We start from the raw sequence: 26077 nt of genomic DNA on the forward strand, positions 1-26077 counted from the left end.
CCACGATATTAAAAGCTAGCGTGCCTTCTGATGGGCCCATAAAATTTTTGTGGTTCGAAGGAGGCAAATGGATATGCAGGAGGTTCCACAAGAAGGCTATCTTTGACTTTGACGCTCATCTTAGAATGCTTCTGCCCCAACATTTTGTAGGCACATGGCCAACCAGATTTTGGCTGCCCTAATTGTGGAAAGAAATCAGAATTGACCTTTTTTACCTGAAGGTATATCCTGCATAGCAAATCCAGTGTTGAAAAGAAAGCGTGGGTTGCTTGAAATGTGTCTTTCTTTGATAATAATATGCCCTAATATGGTGCCTTGAGATACTCTACTTCTACAGGATGCCGAAAGAATAGGCGAAAACTCTATATTACGATATTATGTCTTCTACAAAGCTTATCAATTGAACTCCTATCTGAAATTCAATTGAGACCTAGTGTTGTAAACTATATAGCAGGGAAAATAGCTGTTTCTCAGACGTTTAGTGTTACACAGCCATAATCTTGCGGTTCTGTATTTCTGGAGAGCCGGAAAAAATTTTAACCGCTACCAGTCTTGTCGATTTGCACACCTATGACGAGGAAAATGTTACGTGGTAGTGATCCGCTCTTTCTTGCCTAATAATAATAAAGCAGAAAATAGGCGCACAAGTAAAGGTTGCATAATGGATTTTCAATTGCCAGCGCGAATTTCCACCACCATCCAACAACCCAGGATGATATTATAGCAGACCTGACAGATGGCGAAACGTGACGTTTTAAGCCTTTCTAGGTACGGAATGGTTATGGTGAATAGAAATTCACAGGAGTGAAATTTCTTTAGACCGATCGCTTTATTTAGCGGCTCTACCCCCCTCCCCGTCACCCCCGTTCCCACGCTATAATTTGTACGTTGCTGGCCATTTAGATGACATTGAGGATTTATTTCACACATGCTCTTATTATTATATGACACGCGCATTCAGCATCTCTCTCATCTGCTTTTTTCATTTCCATCGCGTGACGCATTGCTCTACCTGTGCTTGCAAGTTCACAGCATTAAAATTGTTCTGAAAATGTTCAACTCGAGGATACCGCGGTCAAACGTTTTCATTTCAACGAAGGGCTATCTTATAGATTTTATAAATTATTCAAAGAGACTTCGCTATACTTACGATGACATTTCCTCCGGGAATAGCTGTATTCATATAACTTTTTCTTTTCTGGTCCACAGCCGGTGAAAAGCAGTATTAGATCCATTTTTCCTGCCTTTGTCATCCTTTCTTCAAACCATTTATCTTGACATCTTGCCCCCCATGACATCCAATATCTGCAGTTTCTTTTGTTGCGTCTAGGTTTTCTTGCTTGTACTGCGAGAGAAAATCAAAAGCGCATGCCCGTTCACTAAAAACCATCTGCTCACTACAGGACACACGAACTACCTAAGTGAACGTTTTCGTACAAGAAGCAGGACAGACAAGAACCCGAAACAGACAGGAGCTACCAATAACTGCTTTTTGATTATTCTGGTTTGGCCCTTTTGGGAAAATTTAATTTTAGAAATCAAGCCATATTACACCATAGCTAGATCATTCTACTTTATGTGACTGCATGTAAAGTGCGCGTAGTTCGGCTAAGGTTGTATTATTGTCTTATTGCGGGAAGTTTACGTCAGCTAGGACAAACACTGATGATAGTCACTCTACATAATAAAGAAAGGGCGCAAAGTTGGTAAAAAAATAACGGGATGCTCAACAGTGAAGCTGGCTTCCAGCTATATCTCTTTCGGCCTATAAATTTTGCCACTACTCCATAAAGATGATGATGATATTTGATGTTTTATGGCGCAAGGGCCAGTCTGGCCAAAGAGCGCCATGTCCTTGGTAATGAGTTCGCAGTGTAATTATGAGTTCTATGAAGTTGGTGCGACGTGGCTCTAGAGGGGCCTTAAAAATGGTCGCGCTAAAGTGCGTAAAATCTGTATAATAAGATTATGGCGATGACTTATGACGTGTACTATGAACATTAAGACGCATATAGAAATAATGATATGATGTCTAAAAATATATCACGTTATATAACATATGCTAGAGCACTACTGCCTCCTTAGAGCCCTTGAAACCCAAGGGCCTGGAGGCATGTGCTATTCAAAACAATTATGGCAGCGGCATCCTCTGGAGCGAGGACGCTCTACGAATTTAATGGGCTTATAACGTGCAGAACGACATAATATAAGAAGTTGAGGACTGCCTTGGTGTTAAAAAGCGGTTCTTTACCCAGAAACATAGACGGGTGTAGAGGTATGCAATAACGATATGCAAGAGGAAAATGCTTCTTTCTTTCAGGTTCGGCTTTGCGACTCTCGAAGAGGACGTGGAGGACGGTCAGCCTCTCACCACATCGACCACAGGTTGGCGGTTCATTTGCAGTAAGCAGAAAATTGTGGGTACCAAATGTGTGCCCTATTCTGAGGAGACAGAATAAGACATCTGTTCGCCGAGATTTTGTCGGAGAGGGCCGAAAACCTAACTGTGGCTTTATAACGTGCACTTTATAATTTCTTTCTGCGTTCCACATGCGCTGCCAGTGTTGTCGCAGTTTCCTTCTTAACAAAGGCCTCAGACCTGTGACAGGGACAGCAGCTGTAGGAAAAGTGGTTAGTGATGTGAGTGATGTGGCCATTTTGTCAGCTAGCACATTACCCTCGATGCCCCTATGGCCAGGCACCCAGCATATTATTAAGTGTCTATGTGATAGATAAATATTGCATAAGAGCGAGTAGAGTTCAATGAAAACAGGATTTGTATGCTTTTGTAAAGAGTTCAGCGCTTTTACAAGGCTGAACGAGTCTGTAGATACTATTGCTCTGTCGAGTTTTAATTTATTTATATGTTTTACTGCAGACAGTACGGCATAGGTTTCTGCAGTGAAGATGCTCATTAAGGGGTTCAATAAATCAGATTTAGAAAAAGAGGGACCAACAGCAGCATAAGATACACCAGAATGTCATTTTGATGCATCTGTGTAGAATTCGGAACAGCAGTATTTCGATTGAAGTTCACAGAAATGCATAGCGATTTCGAGGTCAGGAGCATGCTTTGTGACCTCCACAAAGGATACATCACAGTCTATCACCTGCCACTCCCAGGGCGGTACTAGCTTAGCTGGAAGCATTAGGTGATGTTCGAGAACTGGAACATCCATTTCCTTGCTAAGTTCTATTGCACGCAGTGAGAAAGGAAATCTTATAGAGGGTCTATTATGAAAAAGTGTTTCACACGTCAAGTCGTTAACGGTTGTGAAACATGGATGTTCCTTATTAGAGCGAACCTTGAGAAGATACGTTAAGCTGATGTTTGTTCTCTGAAGATGCAGTGGCCACTTATCTGACTCTACATATAGACTTTCAACAGGGCTTCTCCTAAATGCGCCAGTGGCCAGACGGATACCCAGATGGTGAACGGGATCTAACATCTTAAGCGCGCTCGGTGCGGCAGAGTGGTATACTACGGCACCATAATCGAACCGTGATCGAACTAGGCTCCTGTAAATATTCAATAAACACTTTCTGTCGCTACCCCACGTTGTGTGGCATAGGATTTTGGGTAAGTTCATTGTTCTGAGACATTCTTCTTTAAGATGTTTAATGTGAGAAATGAAAGTAAGCCTGGAGTCAAGCATAACACCAAGAAATTTGTGATCTTTGTTTACAGGAATTTGTTGTCCGCCCAGTTCTACGCAAAGATCTGGCACCAGGCCTCTCTTTCTTGTGATGAGAACACAATAACTTTTGTGGGGGTTGACTTAAAATCCATTTTGGTCTGCCTATTTGGACACCTTCTTTAAGCCCTGCTGGACCTGTATTTCGCATACTGTGAGGTTGCAGGATTTGAAGCCTATTTGTATATCGTCTACGTATACGGAATAAAAAATGGCAGGTGGTAGTGAAGCACGTAGTGTGTTCATCTTAACGATAAAGAGAGTGCAGCTGACCACGCCTCCCTGGGGTACACCAGTTTCCTGCGTGAAAGGACGTGATAGTGCATTGCCGACATTTACACGGAAGGTGCGATTGGACAAATAGCTTTCAATTATTTTCAACATATTTCCACAGATGCCCATTCCCGACAAGTCTCGCAAGATCCCGTAACGCTATGTTTTATCATATGCCTTCTCCATATCGAGGAATATCGAGAGGAAATCCTGTTTGTGTATAAAGGCATCGCGAATGTATCCTTCAATGCGCACAAGATGATCGGTTGTTGACCGCCCTTGTCTGAAGCCACACTGATAGGGATCGAGTATATTGTTGAGTTCAAGGAAGTGTATGAATCTGTGATTAATTATTTTTTCAAAGAGCTTACACAGACAATTTGTAAGAGCTATCGGACGATAACTTGCTGCCAAGGAGGGGTCTTTTCCCTGCTTCAGGACAGGAACCACAATCGCCTCTTTCCATGTAGATGGGAGGTATCCCGCAGCCCACAGAGTGTTGAAAAGTGTAAGCAGTGTAGCTTGTGTGTCAGTATGTAGGTTTCTGATCATGTCATACATGACTCTGTCAGGTCCCGGTGCAGTGCTTTTGCATGTGTTCAAGACAGCTCTGAACTCGGCAATACTGAAAGGCCGGTTATAGGGTTCATTCTGTCTGCATTTTCTAATTAGTGGCTTACATTCTTCTGTTTGCTTATATTTGAGGAAGGACTGAGAATAATGGGTTGAGCTCGACACGCTCCCAAAGTGCTCCCCAAGTGAGTCCGCCTGATCTTGTAGGGTATCGCCTTGTGTGTTTACCAAAGGAAGTGAATATGCTTGTCGCCCTCTTATACTCTTCACCCTGTACCAGGCTTTGGCCTCATCTGTAAACGAGTTGATACGCGATAGAAACTTCTGCCAACTTTCTCGTCTGGCCTGTCGGCAGGTTCGCGTGCCTTGGGATTTTACTTTTTAATGTTGCTAAGATGCTCCGTAGTGGGAGAAGCGCGTAGCAACCCCCATGCTTCGTTCTGTTTCTTACGGGCGATCCTACAATCATCGTTCCACCACGGGACTCGTCGTCTGCATGCCAAGCCACTTACTTCAGATATGCATTTAGATGCGGCATGTATAATGAAGGCTGTAAAATACTGCACAGCAGCATTAATTTCTAACGAAGACGTCATCCCATGATATACTAGTTAAGTTTCGGAATTTCTCCCAGTCTCCTGTGTCAATCTTCCACCTGGGAGCCTGTGGTGGATATTCGTTTTCTTTAAGTCTTCTTAACAGTATGGGGAAGTGGTCGCTTCCGTAAGGATTGTTCGTAACTTTCCATTCGAGTTCAGGAAGTATGGACGGGGAAACTATGATCAGATCAATTGAAGAAAAAGTATTGTTTGCAATACAGCAATAAGTGCGTTTCTTCTTATTCAGAAGGCACGCACCGGAAGAAAAAAGGAACTGTTCAACAAGACGACATCGCGCATATATACGAGAGTCGCCCCACAGGGTGCTGTGCGCATTGAAATCACCAAGAACAACAGAAGGTTCTGGCAATTGATCTATAAAAGATTGGAATTCGTGTTTCGTTAATTTGTAATGTGGGGGTATGTAAAGAGAGCTAATGGTGATGAGTTTGTTTAGGAGAACAGCTCGAACCGCCACTGCTTCAAGGGGCGTTTGTAGCTGCAAAGCTACAAACGTTTGTAGCGTTTGTAGCTCACAGGAAATACTTTTATGAATAAAAATGGCAACACCACCTGATCATACGACAGCGTCATCGCGATCTTTGCGGAACTTGACATACGGTCGGAGAAAGTTTCTGTGTTGTGGTTTTAAGTGTGTTTCCAGTAGACACCGTACTTTTGGATTGTGTTTTCGGGTAAGCTCTTGCACGTCATCAGGGTTCCTAAGAAGACCTCTGACGTTCCATTGAATAATTTGTGTATCCACATTGAAAGTAAATAAGTGCTGTGTGTATGGAAACGGAGGTGATGCCTTAGGTTACGTACCTCTTTGGAGGCCCTGTAACGGGGGTTCTGCCTTTTCTGGAGCGTTCGAGGGAGCCTTGCCTCTCCTTAGGCGTTTGGTGCGCCTTGAGGACAGGTGAAGTGTCCATTGCCTCTTGTGAGGCGCCGGACACGTGCTCTTGCGAGCGAGAAGTTGCAAGAGAGAGTCCCGCCTTGGAGGGCAAGACCCCTGCGCCCACCAGCCCGGAGGTCGATGGGGCTCCCTGTGGGATTTGGCTGCACCGGCTGTTGCCAGCGCTGGAAGGGGCCGGGGAGGTTGGCGCAGCCTCGGCTGCGCCCACCTTCGGGGTCGATGGCCCCGTTTGCTGTGTTGGCGTAGCAGCGTTAGCTGCAGCCGCCGCGGGGGCCGATAGCGTCACTGCCGCCTCACTGGGTGTGGTACGGACAGCCGCCGGAGACCGTTGCGGCGCTGGTCCCTGGCGCGTCACATCGGCAAAACTTTTCTTGGGCAGGTATGAAACCCGCCTGCGTGCCTCCTTGAATGAGATATTTTTTTTACTTTGATAGTTACGATTTCTTTTTCTTTCTTTTAGGATGGACACGACCGCGATTACGCGGCGTGCTCCCCATCACAATTTACACAGTGGAGAGATTTCTCACAAGCTTCAGAGGAGTGTTAATGCGCGCTGCATTTCGCAAAAGTTTGGCGGCCTCGGCAGCTCTGCGAACTGTGGCCAAAACGCTGGAACTTGAAACATCGGAGGGGATTCGGCACATAGGTCTTACACGGAGCTTGATGTACCCGGCCTCGATTGACTCGGGAAGGACACTTGAATTGAAGGTGAGTATTAGATGTTTGGTCGCAATTTCTTGACCATCTCACCTCATCTTAATTCTTTTGACATTTATAACATTCTGTTCACTGAAGCCCTCCAAGAGCTCAGCCTCAGTGAGCTCCAGCAAATCAACGTCCGAGACAACGCCGCGTGAGGTATTCATTGTGCGGTGCGGGGTTACTACTACTTGGGTCTCCCCAAATGATACTAGCTGAGGCCGTTTCTCAAATTGCTTCTGATCGCGGAGCTCCAAGAGGAGGTCACCGCTAGCCATCCTCGACACCTTATATCCTGGACCAAAAACTTCGGTAAGAGAGATACAAGGAACGGGGAGATTGTTCGCACTTGTTTAGCAGGTTTTTCTGCGTGGATCACATGGATACGAGGAAAATTGTGGACTTGGCGTCCGAAAAACTGAAAGACCTCTTCGGTGCGCCCTCGTTTCTGAGGGCGATCAGGGAGTTTAGGAAAAGTGTTTTCCATAAGTACAGTTGGGTTTTCAGCTGCGATGCCGACCACCTACCATGGCGCCCAACAGGGGGACGTGACAGAAGTTCCTGCTAGAGAAACCCTGCCGACGCCAGCCCTACATCGCTGCTATAACCAAATACAGCATAACCAAGGCTGGCTAGCTACACAAGGTTAACCCTTGCCGCCGGGAAACTAGGAAGTGAGGAGAAGTGACGAGAAGAGAGGAAAGATGAAAAAGGCGACAGAGAAAGACGAAGATTGGAGAGGAGGACAGGAAAAGGAGACTGCCGATTTCTCCCAGGTGGGTCAGTCCGCGGGTGCCATCCACGTAAAGCAGAGGCCAAAGAGGTGTGTGCCTCCACCGGGGGGCCTTAAAGTTGTGAACACCCGGCATCGGATCAACCTCCAGGATCCCCCTTTCCCCGGACACGGCTAAGCCGAGCACGGCTACACGCGGGCGGGTCCAACCCTCGTGTGCTCGGGTATGTAGTGTCGCAACACGCTCCGTTAAGATGGCTCGGAAATCAGTGCCTATGTGATCTATTCCCTTAACTTTTCTCCCCTGTTTCCTTTGCTTGATGTCACACGTCGTCACCGCTACCGGCCCAGCTAACAACCAATTTCTAGTATATCCTAATGATTTCCACTGTGCTCATCAGATTTGTTTGTTGCAGCAGCGCCAGAATTATGAGCCCAATGTAAGAATAAAAAAAATTACCGATGATTACGATACTCCCTAAAGCAAAATTTGAGGCTTGCTGTATACGTGTTTTCCCTGTGCTATATAGTGGCAGTCGCTGACAATCTGTCTCGTGGGGCACGTTGCAAACTGAGCTCAGTGTGGCGCGTATGCCTCACTACTCGGCAGATCACAAGAGGAAGCGCGTGGTAGGCGCGTGGTCGCCAGTCACAGCAGCCGCCGCAAACGACCTCCGCCGATCGCTTTGTTTCCGTACTGACGAGGGGCGCAACCCTGGCGCCATCTCGTAGCCATTGTCGGCGCACAGCCCCTGGTGCGCGGTACTTCGCTTTTCTTCTCTCTCTTTCGCCATAACGTCCTCCTCCGCTTTCCTTCTCGCGCTCTCTCCGCTCTCGCCGCTTTTTTCATACCCTGCTGCGGTCCACGTTCGCTCTCATCTTTCGCTCTGCTCTTTCGCTAGGTTACCGACTATGACTGTGAAGCAGACACTCGCCACAGGAATGGGCGCCCAAGAGTTGCGGTCTAAAAACTGTGTGAATAATTTATTGTGAACTGCTGTTAAATATTTCTTGAGAATGAGCTTTTGTTTCTGTTCATGCAAGTTGTCCAATCCTTCATTAGTTAGTTGATAATCTTCTTAAGATATTAGCTACGCCACTTTAGAGCCATTTTGAGTCCCCTTCATTTTTCACGATGGTTAAATGCTTTGCGTCAGGTTTTGATGTAATGTACATCATGTGGCTAAAGGTTTGTGTGTATTTGAGGCTGAGCACTCTAGCATGTACTTTCTCACAACTTTCCGTAGCAATGAAAGGAAAGCAATGAAAGGAAAAGGCATTTAAGAACGCTCCTGAAAAAATCTACATTCTCATCCGCGTCAGTTTAAGATGGGTAACAGCAAACATTAATATCCTATTTACAACATGGACATGAATATAGAGTGAATTACAATAAAGTGTTCAATCTTAAATTACTTTATTGCTTTGTCTTCTGTGCTTGAACTAATTAGGTAACATTGCATGTGGAGTGTGTCAACATTCAGAGAATGGTTCAAATACCCTAAAACTATCAAATGCTACCGGAATACTTGGAGCACTAATATGTGCCGAATCTTGGCCCATGTTGCTTTCCCTACATTTCCGTAGAAAACTACCCGCAATTTTAATTGAATTCTCCTTCCACGGCAGCGACATTGTAAGAAGTCGGGTTAATGTAGGAGAAACCTTTAATCAACTCAAGGTTTGGAATGAAACTGATAAACTTTTTGCTGCAATACCTTTACAGCGAAGGTGTGGTTTTAGGGCTTATTATGCGAGAGGCCAACTCCTATAGTATGGTTGCTGCTCACAAGCCGAAAAATGCAAGCAACCAATGTTAGCCCCCCTCGCGTGTCCAGGAGCCCGGGTTTATCAACGCCTTCGTAATGTTGATGCAAGTTTTAAGGTTCCGTGGTGCATAGTTAAAAGTTCCCTGAATAAAATATTTAAGACCATGCGAAACCCCCAAACGGACAGACAAAGCAATGCATACGTGCACTGATCCTTGTCAAAGATACATTTGCCATTGTTCGCGTTTAAGGTTGACCGCTACAGATGTCATGCAGTGTCGTTAGAGAACGGGGTAATATGCAGAATAAAAGCGATGCACAATACATCAATACATCAACATTGCTTGCTTAAGACGCCCTGTTAGACACAATATACAGAGGTGTCGCATCATTAGTTATTGCTAACTTAGAGAGCTGCCCACTTGATAGTTCCGTTTTCAAAAATCTTGCGGTTTTCAACTGCGCTCGTTAAAAATTTCGCGACATAAACAGAAACTTCGCAGCAACAGTGAACAGAACTTTACACTTTTTAACTTCAACAAGCTTCATTCATGGATGCGGGTGCGTTGGTTGCCGAGAAAGAAGGATTTCTTCTTTCTCATGTATTTATATTGGAAACCATGAACCAAAGCTCCCTCTTGGCGAGAAATGTCGGACGTGCATCCGTAAAAACAATGCCATATCCATCTAACATACCTCTAAAAAGAATTTGGTAGCGACGCGACTATCGCCTACAGAGCCGGTGAAGAAGAAGATCACGGCTCACGTGCAGGTCACAGGAAAAAAATAATACGCTAGCGCGCTAGACCTGAGCAGCCGTGGTACGTGCCTCTCCCGAAATGCCACGGCACCCTGGCTGGCCCTCCTAAATAAACCGTGGCTACGGCGGCTACATGTTCGAGCCATCACTAACAAATTGGTGACACCGGACAGCCGAGCCCAGCCATGCCAGCGTCAACGCAGTGACACTAACAAGGCGAGAGGGACGTGGCCTCACGCGTTCCCGCAGACCCCACGCGGTTGTAGGGCGTCCTGGAATTGTACATCGACATGCCGGACATCTGGTTCATCCAGCTGTACAGTCGTTTCCGTCTCAAGAAGGTTTCGGGCCCCGTCTGCGTTCCAGGCTCCGGCTGCCACCCCCGGCCCCGACCTTCACGAGGACTTGCGGGTAGCCGTCCTTGCTCACGAAACCATCTCGAGTGCTTAGTCACAAGGTCTCTGGCCATTTTAGCCGTTGCATAAATCCGCGTCTTCTCGCTCTCTATCACCTGCGTCCACCCCTGCCATTCGTCAGCACGCAGGGGCCCCAGCACCAGATCACTAATGGGACCATGGGCCTCCTATCGAGCTCAAAGGCAGCTGCGCAACGACCATTCCAAAGGAATCCACTGGGCCATACCCAAACACTTTAGGCTATTCCTTGTACGTTCCCGCAATCTGTTCGCTTTCCGTACGGGGGTGCCTCACCAATCACCAATACAGAGGCCCTCCCGACGGCTCTAATAAATGAAAATTTCATTCTCGAAGGGCCACCGAAGCCACAAGCACCACCTTCGTGATGCCTTCAGCGACAAACGTCACCCTGATACTATCGTCATTCGAGATTTCACGGCAAGCGGCAGCAGGCGAGCCTAGCGATGCTCTGTGCTTGATCTTTCCGCGGATGCATGGCCTACCGAAGTTTTACAGGAGCAGCACTGCGATCTGGTTTCCTCAGCTCGTGAATCACTTTTGCGTCAAAAACGTGATTGACCAACTCTTGCGCTATCAGCACACAAGTCGCGAGCTGCCAAACTGTATTGTTACAGAATTCCGAATTCTACAGACAAGGGCCTCTACCAGATCTTGGGGCAAGTCGCAAGACCGCACTACGGCATCACTGTGGAGGCGCCTCGCTTACAACTTACACTACCAACCACGTCGTCTATACATGAAACAATGCGATCTGTGTCCGAACGTGGTGTTACTACGGCGCCGTCTGCACATTTTACCTGCACTTTTTTACCGGAACTTCACCTGGATCCCTAATGGACGCTACTCAGTTATGAGGAATCGCACTTCGCACTATTAAAGGCCGCGCTACAGCGGCGTGACTATCGCCTCCGGAGTGGGTGAAGAAGACGGCTCACGTGCGGGTAGCTCGTCAACAAGAAAACGCTGGCGTGCTCGACCTCAGCGGCCCCCGTATCGGCTGCTCCAGAGATCCCGTGACACCATGTTCCCGCTGGCTATGCCTGGCCAGCCTAAACAGCCGAGGCTACGACGGCTATGTCTTTTGCTGTCTCTCACAATTTGAAAGGAGTCGTGGGATGCACGTTTAGTCACAGCCAATAAATAAACCCCAGACGTTCGAAACCAGACGTGGGCAGTACAGCAAGCCCGTGAGGTGACGTTCAGACAGGCCTTTGAGGTTCCCCCGTGGGAGACATGAGCCCGTGTCGCGTTAAACCTTACCGGACGTACAAGACAGTTGTATTCATCTATCGATCCGAAAAAGCAGTGCTTCGTCATGGCTGCACACCACGTTGAAGCATTGCGTAATTTTGCATCCTTATTGTGAAATATGCTTATGTTTATCGAACACATCGAGTCCAAGTTTTGCATTAAACCAGTTCCACAGGTTTTATTGAGCGGTGCACAGACCTTGGAAGAGCTAGGTCACTTAACCTGATCCATTGGCAGTATCTTTGCGCCACTAACGCATAAAACTAACTCCTTTCGACACTTTCCAAAGATTTAGGCGTATTCAGCATTCTTAAAAAAATAAATTTCTTATTCTTGTCTAGCAATGAGTTTCAAGCTAAAGTTAGACTTGTATTTCGGGCGTACTTACCCATTGAGCAGATTTTTGTACAGTCATTTTGATTTTCAAATCTGTTCACACAGTCCATGCAAACAAAGCCTTTCTCGCATGTTTTGTTTTCACTGTTATAGCTCCAGCTTAGTAGAATGGTATCGCAGTCTTCTACTGTAGGTTCCTTTAGGCACTTTGAGTTTAACGTCGGGGCACCTGGGTAGAGTTTAGAGGCAAGAAACATTTGAAATATTCTTAGCAAGGCACAACCAGCCGCTCACTATAATAAATTAAAATAATTAAACTGTGGGGTTTAACGTGCCAAAACCATTTCCTTATTATGAGGCACGCCGTAGTGGAGGACTCCGGAAATTTCGACTACCTGGTGTTCTTTAACCTGCACGTAAATCTAAGTGCACGGGTGTGTTCGTGTTTCGCCCCCATCGAACAGCAGCTGTCAAGGCCGGGATTTGATCCCGTGACCTTCTGCTCAGCGGCCCAACACCATAGCCCCTGAGCAAGTACGGCGGGTTAGCTGCTTGCTAAACCACCGCCATTAATTTTACAGCTAATTCACGTCATCAGCATTTCTTGGGGCAAAATAGGTCTGATTATACACCAGGACACTGTCTAATGTTAATTTCATTTCGATGAAAGTTGTTTTGAAGGGATGTGGAGCAATATCTTCAATACCTTCCGACCAACCCCTTTTGATTGAAGAAGCCTTTTAATCAATCCTAACACATCTAACTACAATTAACGGCACGTTCCGTCTTTCACACACACTCCTGTGGTACTTAAGAGCATGGCCGCTTCTAGCAAGCAAAATTTAGCACGAATGAAATGCCACTACAAGCCTGTCACTAGGTTAGAAGACGACCGTTCTCACCTTTTGCGTCGACGTTTGCGCAGTGGGATTGGGCGACAAAAGCAAATAGGAAAAGATACGCTACTTGGGCGAGAATCATTCCAGCAGGTGTGCATGCCCCAGGAGCCCGTCACGATAAAAAGTTCTTGACTTTACGCTGCACAGTTCACTCTTGTTGTGCCCGAAAATTTACGAGAAACCGGGCTCAGGTCCTATGCTCGCATAAAAATGCGCGATCGATACGTTTTCTAGGTTGTGGGCTCGATAGGAAAGTGCAAGTGAAGGATATGTAAGCGTGCAGCAGTGCGAGCAAGCCCAGTGCCACAAGAATGTTTTAAGCGCGATCAGTCATGATATATTTCCGACCTGTTGGCTTCGGAACAGCTGTTTTATAAACAAAGAACATTGCCTGGGCTTCGTAAGTTGACGTGCGTTGATGCAAAGGCAGTATAAAAAGCGCCGGCGGCTAGCGGGTGCCCGGGCAGCTGCCTCGGAAACTTGCGTCTTCAAAACTGTCATCGCATGTCTTACGACCGGGCATGTTCTGCACCATAACATGACGTTTGAAGCTTGCGCAAAATTGGTTGCTGCAATTGTTTTGTGCTACGTCTTCATGCTTTTTTGGGTTCGGAATAAGGTATTCTGACATTATTTCGCAGAGCTCATGATTTAAAGGAAACAAGATTCTTGTGCGCTGTGATGACGAAGCAAGGCTGAGTACGGGCGGAGACAGGAATAGCAGGAATGGCGGTGCTCTTTTTTCGTTTCTTTTTTCAGTTTTGTGTTTGTCTGTCTCCGTCGCTAGCGCTCATGCATCATAACGGTAACACATGCTGCTCAGGTTTCAATCTGTTGTGCGCGCTTGTTGTTTTGTGGATGTAAAAACGTGGATGTAAAAAAATTATGATAGTTACGCTACCTCGATCAAGGCAAGTGATCTTCAAAGGTTTTATTGACATGTCTAAATTTTAATTATTAAACAGAAGACGGAAATAAGAAGATGCAACGCACATGTTGAAGTAAACGTGAAGCGAAGCTTATTTACGTTTATTGAAAAGTGAAGAAAGTTTCATGACTAACTGCGTTGCGTACCATATTGTTTAATTTCATCTCATGCGCGTGAATTCATGCAATGTTCAAGTTTATCCACCACAGAAGTCCCAACTTTATTCTGATGAAATATTTACGTATATGCAGTGAATTTCCCTAGAAAATTATGCCATAATAAGAACTCCAAATCAAGTGAATGCACAGTATGAGAGCTCCACGCAGGGACGTTACAGAGACGGAGGAGTTGTATGATGCTTTTTGAGGTACGAATGGTGATGACAGGTCCCGCACAAATCAAAATAATGAGCTATTTCACTGTGTGAAGGTGCGCTGGTAATCCACTTCTTGAATATCACTACAGCTGCTGAGGTGGCCATGCAATGCTTTATGGCTTTAGAGTAATAGAATTAGTGTAACAGTCGTGCTCCCCATGGCGCATGCGTTGTGCGTAAACGGTTTTGGATCTCCTACGTACGAACGCTTTTATCGGGAATTAGCGTTGAACGCTAACGCACGTTGCCATGATGCCTTACGTAAGGCAACACAGAGGCGCCATTCGAAACGAGAGCTGCCCACTGCTTTGACAATGGCGTACTGGTGACAAATGGGCGCGTTGTTTTGAGATACGTTCTCAATTAGCGGCGCGGTAGGCTTAACGAGAGAGTATGCTCATGTTTGCTGTAGCCGCGTCGAGATTGTGCCAAAACCTGTCTTTCGCTCATTCGCCTTAGTCAGGCATCTGCGGACTCGGCATTGGATCAGCTCGACATTTCGTATGGATTTGGCTTGCCAGTACTTCGTAGTTTTATGTGTCGGTGACGCCATATGCAATTGCATTAGCGTTAGCATTGGCATTTTGCTCCGTTCCAGTGTTTTAAGAGACTAGTTTGTGCCGCACAGTGCAGCCTTTCTTAGCGTTTGCGTTGCATCACATGCTAACGGTAACGCTAGGATTTTGCAGTCCAGTAAAACTTACCGGGCAGCGTTAGCCAGGAGCGTTAGGTGCTTCGCGTCGCTATCCCTAGCGCCTTATCATCAATTGCACTGTAAAATAATTTACACCCTAAAAAGGGAAAAGGGTGTAAATGTGTCTATAACTCACACCCTTATGGTGTCCGGTATATAGATAACACCCTAAGAGTGTTAGTTATAGACACATTTACACCCTTCTTCATTTTTAGGGTGTAAATTATTTTACAGTGTATGCTTTTTTCATAGCTTTTCCTTTATTGAAACATATGCTATTCTGTAGGTTGTGTGCGTGATTCGAAAGAGTGTAAACACTGTTCGCTGCACTTTGCGGAGCGCTCATAGCGTCTGCTTTACACGGCCATGAGCCATTACGCTTATTGCTCCATTAGGGTGTATGAGCCATTATATACGATCGTTTTTGTTTATTGAGAACAAAAATACACGAAACCCTAGCCATTTAACGCTTCGCTGTAAACGCATTACACATATTATGCAATATTTAGAGATTCTCTGCCTCTTGAGTCGCAGTAGCAGGTAACCTTTTTGTTGAATTGGCCATAAATAGCCGTATATCCTGTTGTGCATACCAAATAACTTAGTCAAGAAAATTAGGCAAATGAAATAACGGTTGAATGCAATGTGCTGTTGCAATTAAGAGGCCATTGTCATTTAGAGATGCCCATTAAGTAACATTATTGTTGAGGCTTTATGTGAAAATTCCCTTCTTAGTTTAGCGAAAGAGCGCTTACTTGCACAATTTGGTCGGTCAGCGTGAAATCCTTTTTAGGGCCATCCGCTTATACTTTCATTAGGTGAAAATTGGACCATGGTATATATATATATATATATATATATATATATATATATATATATATATATTCAAATCATAAGGAGCCAAGAAATAATGACACGAATGACAGAATAGGTGAAATTCTTTGTAGTTTCTATTTGAATTTGAGAAATTATTATTAAATGAAAATGAAAGCTGATGCAAAAAAGATTGCCTGGGAAAGCGGCGCTGCGGTAACTCAATTGGTAAGATCGTCGCACGCGTAATGAGATGACGTGGGTTGGTATCCCACCTCCGGCCAGTTGTTTCTTCATCGACTATCATTGACATTTATTTATAATATATTTCATTCAATTAAGGACTTCAAATTATTTACTGTACGCTATCCTTCGTGTCATTGTTTGCTAGCTTGTTACGACTGGACTAAGAAAATCGGGGCCCTCAGTTGCCTTTCTTCAAGTTCACACACACACACACACGCACACACACACACACACACACACACACACACATATATATATATATATATATATATATATATATATATATATATATATATATCTGTGTGTGTGTGTGTGTAAACCTGATTTAGATTTGTATATTGCTGGTGGCTTCCTATATTTCTTGCTGCTACGTTTTACAATTATTCCTTTAAAAGTGTTAAGGAAGTTTAAATGTCAAAACGCAGAGGGGAAGAGTGTGCGCACATTTACAATCATTGCGAATTGTTGCATTTATAACGCCATATTTTTTGTTTGAAACATATTCATCAGCAAATGGACAAGGCTTCTGGAAGCTCACAAACAGACTTTTAGGCGAACAGATATGCGTTCATCAATCTCATGTTATCTGAACGGCCACACTTACGGGCCCCATAGAGACTAACTAGTGCCATGTTTCCCACTAGTGTTTTTTTTTTTCAGGGAAACTATGCAACGGAGCTCACTGACCACCTCTCTTGTTCAACAACTAGGGCGTGTGCTTTGGAAGTTCATTCGAAATGGCTCGTGAGAATAAGTGTACCATATGATAGTTTTACACATTTTAAAAGGTTCTGTGTTAAGATTACGCGGATCGCATGAGACTGCCAATTTAAACGCAACGCTGCAACACGTCAATCTTGTTGATTCAAAGTAGTTTGTCACTGCTTTCGAAGAAATCTGTAGCTGGTCTGCCTGCATTAATAAGTGTAACAGGGTCAAGAGAACTGGCGGGACATATCGAGTGCTTCCACAACAGTCTGCAGCAATACTAATCGCTCTGCGTGGCATAGAAGACGCATAGAAAAATGTAGTATTACTATATTAAGAGAAGCGATATAATTATATTTATATACATAAGATATTGTGTGATTTAAATACTATAAATTCATAAATTTCATAAAGTAATAATAATAATAATAATAATAATAATAATAATAATAATAATAATAATAATAATAATAATAATAATAATAATAAATTTAAATTCATAAATAAATTCATAAAAAGGACGACAAATAATTCAGAGCGGAGCGATAACCAAGAAACCGTCTCGACAAGAAATCCACACCGCACACGCACACGTACGCACTGACAGCTATCAGACAAGCAGAGGAGCAGTCCAAACTAACGTGTTTCCCGCGATAACAACGCTCAGTTTTGCAGGAGGACCGCAATCGCGGAGAATCATGCAAATATCCATTTATTTTGCGGAGCCGAACGCATCGACACAGGACATTTCTAAAGTTCCAGCATGGCAGGTCGACCGACCGTGTCATGAAAGCAGCCGTCACGCAGCGATGAAGCGCGCGGCATGACAGGAAGGCGGCGCGGACGTCATACCCCAGCTGACGTCACACGCGAGAGGCCGCTGCTCAAACTTCTTGGACTTCGCCGACTGCGGAGTACCGAAGTGAAAACTCCAGGTGTGTTGAGCGTGCGCTAGCGCGTCACAGTGGGCTCAAAATCACATGTTTGCAGGGGATACGAGGCATAGAAACGTCGTTGTGATAAATGAGCGTGTGCAAGGTCATTCGCGACGCACTTTTGCGCCGCTGTCGAGACGTCACAATTTGGCTACGCTATCGCTTACGTGCTCTTAGAGGCTGTTTTTCGTGGCGCTCTATTTTTTTGGCCTTTATGTTTTTAATAACGCTACTACCATAATGGACAACTTGGGAGCTGTAGGTATTTGTAATAGAAAATAATAAATACTTAGAAATTTAGCAGTGCTAAACTACATCCTAGCTTTTTTTTTTCTTCTTGGCAAAGACGGAATTCGGCATCGTGATCTGTATCAACTTCTATTCAAACAACAGCAATCAGTGCCGTCCGCTTCGGAGTCCGTAAGTTTTTTCCTTGAAGCGCAAGTGCCAATTGTGCTAAAATAAATATTGCCTTGCGTACACCTCATTCTGACAGACTTCATTGTGTGGATTTCTCGGCCAGTAATGCGCAATTTTTTTTTTCACGTCGTTCGTTAACCTTCTCAACGTTAACGGTTCAACGTCACTATGTACGACTCCGACGGTGAAGCCTGATGGTCTGGTCTAGCAATGCAGCCTGTGCTGGAGCTCCGAAGTAGACAGTGGAACAGGGCACCTGTCATAAATCACCTCTAAGAATGCCAGCGAATAGACCTCCTTGCAGTTTGGACGACAGGTGTGATAACTCGCTTTAGCAGCTTCGCTGTCTTTGATGTATCAATTGCTCAGTTTGGTATCACATCTGTGCAGTAACTTTTTTTAAATTTGGCTACGGCGCATCATTTTGTTAGGTTTTGATTTGAGTTCCGGCTGTGTGCGTTTCGCTTCTCCTATTGGCTGCTGTCTCAAGTGAACAAAAGTGAAAAACTACTTCGACCAAGAAGGGCTCGGTCTTACAAGGAAAAAAATATGTGATTGAATATCCAAACCCCCACACATACTTATACCAATGGAAGGATACCCGTGAATCTACGCTTTCAGGCCTGTATCTCGTGTTAACCATTCGCTTCACCAGAAAGCAACAGGGTTAGAGATAGAGCCTATACTATATGAACTCGTTTCAAGAAGTATCTACAGATAGCACAGGCTATAGGGATTTTAGGTCTGGGATGCGCCTGCTGGTAGGCACCCACAACACGTAGAAACAAGAAAAAACACATATTCTCGCTCTGAAAACTTCATCAAGAAACTTTTTATAAAAGAGCCAAGGTGGCTCAGTGGTGATGGCGTTGCGCCGCTAGGATTGATGTCGTGGGTTGGCTGCTTGCCACATGGGCCAAATTTTGATGGGTGTTAAAAAGAATAGTGCTCGTGTACATATGTTAATTCGCACGTCAACTAAACCCGGGCGCGGAAAATTAATCCGGAGTCCCCCAATATGGCGTGCCTCATCACTAGGTCCTCGTTCCGACACGTAAAACCCCAAATTCATTTAAATAAATTTCGTTAGCAACGTGGTGAGAAAATAGCAAGGTTATTTCGTACGATTTCATTCAACGGAACCCGAGGCGGCCGACATTGACGCGGCTTGGTTACACTCATGGAAGATCCTTGCACGATGAGATGCAGGCAAGAACAAATCTATCGACAAAGCAACAGTACTCAAGGCTGACGTGTCGCTAAAACAGCATCGGAATATTCTCGACTGTATGTCCTTGGAACAATCTCGGATCTTCGTCTCCCATCTCTTCTGTTTCACTGTGGCACCGTCTCATGGACGCGTGGGTTGAAGGATTTTATCATGGGCATCGCGCGCAAGAGCAGTGACAACTTTCAAAATCAAGCCATAGCTACGGATGACTTACATAAGGCACAGTCCAGATACAGTTCTGTTTCTTGATGATGATGTTTGAGGTTTAATGGCGCTAGGGCCAGGTATGGCCAAAGAGCGCCATGCTAGTGGTAATGAATATGTCGTGGTCTGATGGGCTCTGTGAATTTAATGTGACGTGGCTGTAAAGGGGCCTAAAAGAGTTTGTGTAAATTGCATAAAAATTACACGTAATGCAATTATGGCAACGATTAATGGCATGTACTATGATCACTAAAATCCATTAGAAAAGAATAATGCATTATATAAAATACTCGAGATGCTAAAATTGTCTAACAGCACTACTGTCTCGCAAGAGCCCTTGAAACGCAAGGGCCGAGAGGCATGTGCTATACGGAATAGCTATCACAGCGGCATCCTCTGGAGAGAGGAGACGCTACGAACGTATAGGGCTAATTACATGTAACACAACATCTTTCAGGAAGTCTAGGACTGCCTTAGTGTCAAATAGCGGTTCTTGGCCGAGTAACATTACAGGATGAAGGGGAATGTGCTGCCGGTATGCTAACGGAAAACGTTTCTTTCTGTCAGATTCGGCTTTCCGACACTACAGGAGGACATGGAGGACGGTCAGCCTCTCACCGCATCTCCCACAGGTTGGGGGCTCATTTCCAGAGAGTAAAAAATTGTGGGTGCCAAATGTGTGTCCTATTCTTAAACGGCAGAATAGGACATCTGTTCGGCGTGATTTTGTTGCAGAAGGCCAGAACCCTAATTGTGGCTTTATAACGTGCAGTTTAATATTTGTTTCCAGGTCCCACGAGCGTTGCGAGTAGTTTCGCAGTTTTCTGCGCAAGAAGGGCCTCAGATCTGTGACTGGGACTGCAGCGGTAGGATTTACACAATACGATGCAATTGATGTGGCCATCTGGTCCCCCAGAACATTGCCTTCGATGCCCCTATGATCCGGCACCCAGCATATGATGACATGCTGGTTACATATATACGTTTTACATAGGACGGAATATAGTTCATTGATTACTGGATTTTTGTGCTTAGAAAATGACATTAAGGCCTTCACAGCACCTAGGGAGTCTGTATATATAACTGATTTCTGAAATTTCGATTTATTTATATACTTTACAGCCGACAACAGTCCGTAGGCCTCAGCCGTAAAGATACTAGTTCCCGGATGCAGTACATCAGTTTCCGAGAAGGATGGACCGATGGCTGCATAGGACACCCCGTCGTGTGACTTTGATGCGTCTGTGTAGAACTCCGTGCAGGAGTACTTGTACTGGAGTTCCAGGAAATGCATTCGGATTTCGATATCTGGGGCTTCCTTTGTAACTTGTAGGAAAGATATGTCACATTGTACTAGCTGCCCCTCCCAAGGAGGTAGCAGCTTGGCTGGATGCATTAGGCGAAGCTCGAAGAGTGGGACATGCATTTCTTCACTAAGCTCCCTCACACGCAGCGAGAAAGGGACGATTGCGAAAGAGTGTAGAATATGTCATATCATTAACGGTATTAAAACACGGATGTTGAGGATTAGAGTGCACTTTCAGAAAATATGTTTGGCTGATGTATGTTCTCTGCAGATGAAGTGACCACTCATTTGATTCGACGTATAAACTTTCAATGGGACTTGTTCTGAAAGCGCCCGTGGCTAAGCGGATTCCTAGATGGTGGACCGGATCTAGCATCTTTAGCGCGTTCGGGGCGGCAGATTGATAGATCACGGCACCATAATCTAATCGTGACCGAATCAGGCTCTTATAAAGATTCATTAGGCACGTCCTGTCACTATCCCACGTAGTCTGCAATAGAAGTTTCATTAGGTTCATTGTTTTCAGACATTTTTCTTTAAGATGTTTAATGTGTGGGATTAAAGTGAGTCTATTGTCAAGTATAACACCTAGAAATTTGTTTTCTTTGTTTACAGGTATCTGTTTTCCGCACAATTCTAACCAAGCATCCCGAGCCAGGCCTCTCTTTCTTGTAAAACAACACAAGAACTCTTGTGAGGATTGATTTTAAATCCATTTTTCTCTGCCCACTGGGACACCTTGTTCAAACCATGCAGTACCTGTCTCTCGCAGACTGTGAGGTTACAGGATTTGCAACCTATTTGTATATCATCTACGTAGACGGAATAGAAAATAGCTGGTGGTAAAGATGCACGAAGCGTGTTCATCTTTACGACAAAGAGCATGCAGCTGAGTACGCCACCCTGGCGTACCCCAGTTTCCTGTATAAATGTATGCGACAGTGCAGGACCTATTCTCACTCCAAATGTACGGTTCTCTAGGTAGCTCTCTATAGTATTTAACATATTGCCGTGGATACCTAGCGCGGAAAGATCGCGCAGGATGCCGTTCCGCCAGGTTGTGTCGTACGCTTTTTGCATATCCAGAAATACAGATAAGAAAGATTGCTCGTGCACGAAGGCATCGCGAATGCTCGCTTCGATGCGCACAAGGTGGTCGGTTGTAGATCGCCCTTCGCGAAAACCACATTGAAATGGGTCAAGCATTTTACTGGACTCTAGGAGATGTACGAGACGGTGATTGATCATTTTATTCAAATACCTTAGAAAGGCAACGTGTCAGGGCTATCGGGCGGTAACTTGCCACTGTGGAGGGATCTTTGCCTTGTTTCGAAACCGGGATCACAATGGCTTCTTTCCATGCAGTCGGGACGTATCCCGCAGCCCAAATGGTGTTGAAAATTGTGACTAGTGTAACTTGGTTGTCTTTATGTAAGTTTTTGATAATTTCATACATGATTCTGTCAGATCCCGGTGCAGAGCTCTTGCATGCGCTCAAGGCAGCTCTCAACTCGGGAATACTAAAAGGACAGTTGTATGGTTCATTCTGTTGACATTTTCTTATGAGTGGCTTAGATTCTTCTATTTGTTTATATTTCAGAAAGGATTGCGAGTAATGGTTGGCACTCGACACGCTCTCAAAGTGTTCCCCAAGTGAGTCCGCCTGATCTTGTAGGCCCGGGTATCGCCTTGTGTGTTTACCAAAGGGAGTGAATATGCTTGTCGCCCTCCTTACTATTGACCCTGTTCCAGGCTTTGGCCTCATCAGTAAACGAGTTGATACGCGATAGAAACTTCTGCCAACTTTCTCGTTTGGCCTGTCGGCGGGTTCGCCTGCCTTGGGATTTTACTTCTTTAATGTTGCTAAGATTCTCCGCAATGGGAGAAGCACGTAGGAACCCCGACGTCGTGTTCTGTTTTTTACGAGCGATCCTACAACCGTCGTTCCACCACGGGACACGCCGTTTGCAGGCCAAGCCTTTTACTTCTGATATTCATTTAGATGCGACATCTATTATGAAGGCTGTAAAGAACTCGACTGCAGCATCAATTCCTAACGAAGACAGGTCAGCCCATGAGATACTAGTAAGAGATCGAAATTTCTCCCAGTCAGCTGTCTCAATCTTCCACCTAGGAGCGCGTGGTGGATATTCGTTTTCTTTAGGTGATCTTAGCAGTATAGGGAAGTGGTCGCTACTGTAAGGGTTGTCGGTAGCTTCCCATTCAAATTCAGGCAGTACACACGGGGAGACTATGCTAAGGTCTATGGAAGAATAGGTTCTGTTTGCAAGAGAGTAATATGTGTGTTCCTTTTTGTTCAACAGACACGCGCCAGAAGAAAAAAAGGAACTGTTCGACAAGACGTCCTCGCGCATCTATACGAGGATCGCCCCACAGGTAGTTATGTGCATTGAAATCGCCAAGAACAACATAGGGTCCTGTCAATTCATCTATAAAGGACTGAAATTCATGGTTGCTTAGATTATAATGTGGCGGTATATAAAGTGAGCAAATAGTGATAAGCTTGTTTAGCAGAATAACTCGAACCGCCACTGCCTCAAGAGTCGTTCGTAGCTGTAAACGTTGACAGGCTATTCTTTCTTGAATTACAATTGCAACACCGCCCGATGATGCGAGAGCATCATCGCGATCTTTGCGAAACGTAACATACGATCGGAGAAAGTTTGTGTGTTTGGATTTTAAGTGTGTTTCCTGTAAACACAGCACTTTTGGATTCTGTTTTTGGCTAAGCTCTTGTACGTCATCAAGGTTCCTAAGAAGACCTCTGACGTTCCATTGAATAATTTGTGTATCCATATTGAATGTAAATAAGTGCTGTGTGTATGGAAACGGAGGTGAAGCCTTAGGTTACAGAGCTCTTTCGAGGCCCGGTAACGGGGGTTCTGCCCTTTCTGAAGCGTTCGAGGGAACCTCGCCGCTCCTTAGGCGTTTAGTGCGCCTTGAGGACAGGTGTAGTGTCCATTGCCTCTTGTGAGGCGCCGGACACGTGCACTTGCGAGCGAGAAGTTACAAGGGAGAGTCCCGCCTTGGAGGGCAAGACCCCTGCGCCCACCAGCCCGGAGGTCGATGGGGCTCCCTGAAGGATTTGGCTGCACCGGCTGTTGCCAGCGCTGGAAGGGGCCGGGGAAGTTGGAGCCGCCTCAGCTGCGCCCACCTTCGGGGTCAGTGGCCCCGTCTGCTGGGTTGACGGAGCAGCGCTAGCTGCAACCGCCGCGGGGGCAGATGGCGTAACTGCCGACTCACGGCTTGTGGGTCGGACAGCCACCGGAGGCCGTTGTGACGCAGCCTCCTGACGCGCCACTTCAGCAAAGCTGGCCTTAGGAAGGTATGCAACCCGCCTGCGTGCCTCTTTGGATGATATGTTTTCTTTTACTTTGATTGGGACTATTTCTTTTTCTTTCTTCCAAGACGGGCATGACCCCGAGTATGCGGCATGCTCGCCATCACAGTTCACGCAGTGGGGAGCGTTTTCGCACGTTTCAGAGGCATGGTCACGGGAACTACATTTTGCACATGTCTGCCGGCCTCGGCAGTTCTGGGAACTGTGGCCGAAACACTGGCATTTGAAGCAGCGGAGAGGATTTGGAACATACGGCCTGACCCGTAGCATTACATAGCCGGCCTCGAGTGTCTCAGGCAGAATGCTTGAGGAGAAAGTCAGTACAAGATGCTTGGTTTTTATCTCCTTGCCGTCGCGCCTTAGCATGTTTCTTTTAACATTGATCACGTTTTGCTCACTCCAGCCTTCCAACAGTTCGGCTTCTGTGAGCTCCATCAAATCGTCGTCAGAAACAACACCACGGCTAGTGTTCATAGTTCGGTGTGGGGTTACTGTTACTGGGATTTCCCCAAACGACTCAACTTTAGGAAGGTTTTCAAACTGTTTTGGATTGTGGAGTTCCAAAAAGAGATCGCCGCTTGCCAGTTTCGATGCTTTATAGCCTGTACCAAGAGGTACAGTGAGATAGAGACGAGGAAAGGAGAAATCATTCTCATGGCCTTTTCAGGTTTGTTTGAATGAATTACGTGGAATTGTGGGAAGTTTGGCGGCTTGTTTCCAAGAAATTGGAAAATATCTTCGGTGCGCCCTCGTTTCTGAGGGCGATCAGGTAGTCAGGGAAAAGAAGTGGCCATTAGCAGTATGGTGTTTTTCGGCAAGGGATGGCCGCCGCCCACCATGGAGCCCAACCACGGGACGACACAGGACGGAAATATTCAGTTCCGCGCACGCCAGCGGTACAACCCCGCTGTAACCAAATACATATACCCCAGACTTGATATAATGCACAAGGTTAACCCTCGCTGCCTACGAAGCCGGAAGTAATACGAAACTAAAGAGAGGACAGGTAAGATTAAAAGTGAGAGAAAGACGAAGATTTGAGGGAGAAAGAGAAAGGAAAAGGCAATTACCGATTTCCCCTGGGTGGGTCAGTCCGGGGGTGCCGTCAATGTGAAGCGGAGGCCGAAGAGGTGTGTTGCCTCCGCCGGGGGCCTTAAAGGTCCAAACACCCGGCATCGGCTCAACCCCCAGTATCCCCTTTTCCTCAGACACGGCTAAGCCGCAAACGGTTACACGCGGGAGGGTCCAACCCTCGTGTGCTCGGGTACGTGGTGTCGCAACACACCAAACGCCTGCTTACGCAGACGCCCCTGCGGGGTGTTCTGCTTCTTGGAAACGTTCAAGAACTTGAAATATAAACGCAATATGAGTTTGATGGAATTAAATTCTACGTATTTCATTGTCTTAAGTGCGTTTGCGCACTGCCAGCAGCTCTAACACATGGGTTGCCCCCGACGTCACTAAAGGCGTCAGGAACTGTTGTCCTCAGACGGGTTGCTGCAAGCCATATTGTTGGCATACAGGCAATTGCATATAATCAACCATACTGTAATATGAATGACACTGATTTGAAACACCTTGCATTTTCTCTATATTCATGATGCCAACGCGATCATTGTTTAGCAGACGAGTTCGTTTCTTGTTAGCAGTGTGCTTGTGGTTTTGTCTTTGAGGCATGTCGTTTCGCATCTTCAACTCCACTCATAGACAGCAAAGAGCGCAAACTGGCGATTAGGTGAAAGTATGTAGGTCGCAAGCAAAAGAACAAAAAAAAACACGTCCACTCTTTAGTGGTTGCTTGGCTTCTACTTGCATCTCTGCGAAAACACCCCAATTTATTTGGGTTCACTTAGAGAGGGCACACCTAGAATATAATAGAATGTCTCTCATAATAAATAATTCTGTTCACACCGTG

General features: G+C 45.6%; 1 protein-coding gene across 2 annotated transcripts in view; it reads right to left on the minus strand.

Moving 5' to 3' along the window:
* The window catches only part of LOC142564837 (uncharacterized), a 38455-nt gene extending 13045 nt beyond the window's left edge, over positions 1-25410 (minus strand). The window contains exons 1-3 of one of the 2 annotated variants that reach the window (XR_012824687.1): positions 12944-13265; positions 12094-12270; positions 1151-1345 (exon numbers count right to left, since the gene is read on the minus strand). Coding sequence is in view for 1 of the 2 variants with exons in the window: in XM_075676016.1 (XP_075532131.1) it covers positions 1151-1345; positions 12094-12270; positions 25233-25338 (478 nt within the window). In the remaining variant the exon portion in view is untranslated. Of the gene's footprint in view, positions 1-1150; positions 1346-12093; positions 12271-12943; positions 13266-25232 lie in introns of those variants that run through there. The other variant, XM_075676016.1, reaches the window with a different exon arrangement.
* Between the last annotated feature and the right edge of the window lie 667 nt (positions 25411-26077).

This window comes from Dermacentor variabilis, chromosome 11 (assembly GCF_050947875.1).
Source record: "Dermacentor variabilis isolate Ectoservices chromosome 11, ASM5094787v1, whole genome shotgun sequence".
Lineage (NCBI taxonomy): Eukaryota > Metazoa > Arthropoda > Arachnida > Ixodida > Ixodidae > Dermacentor > Dermacentor variabilis.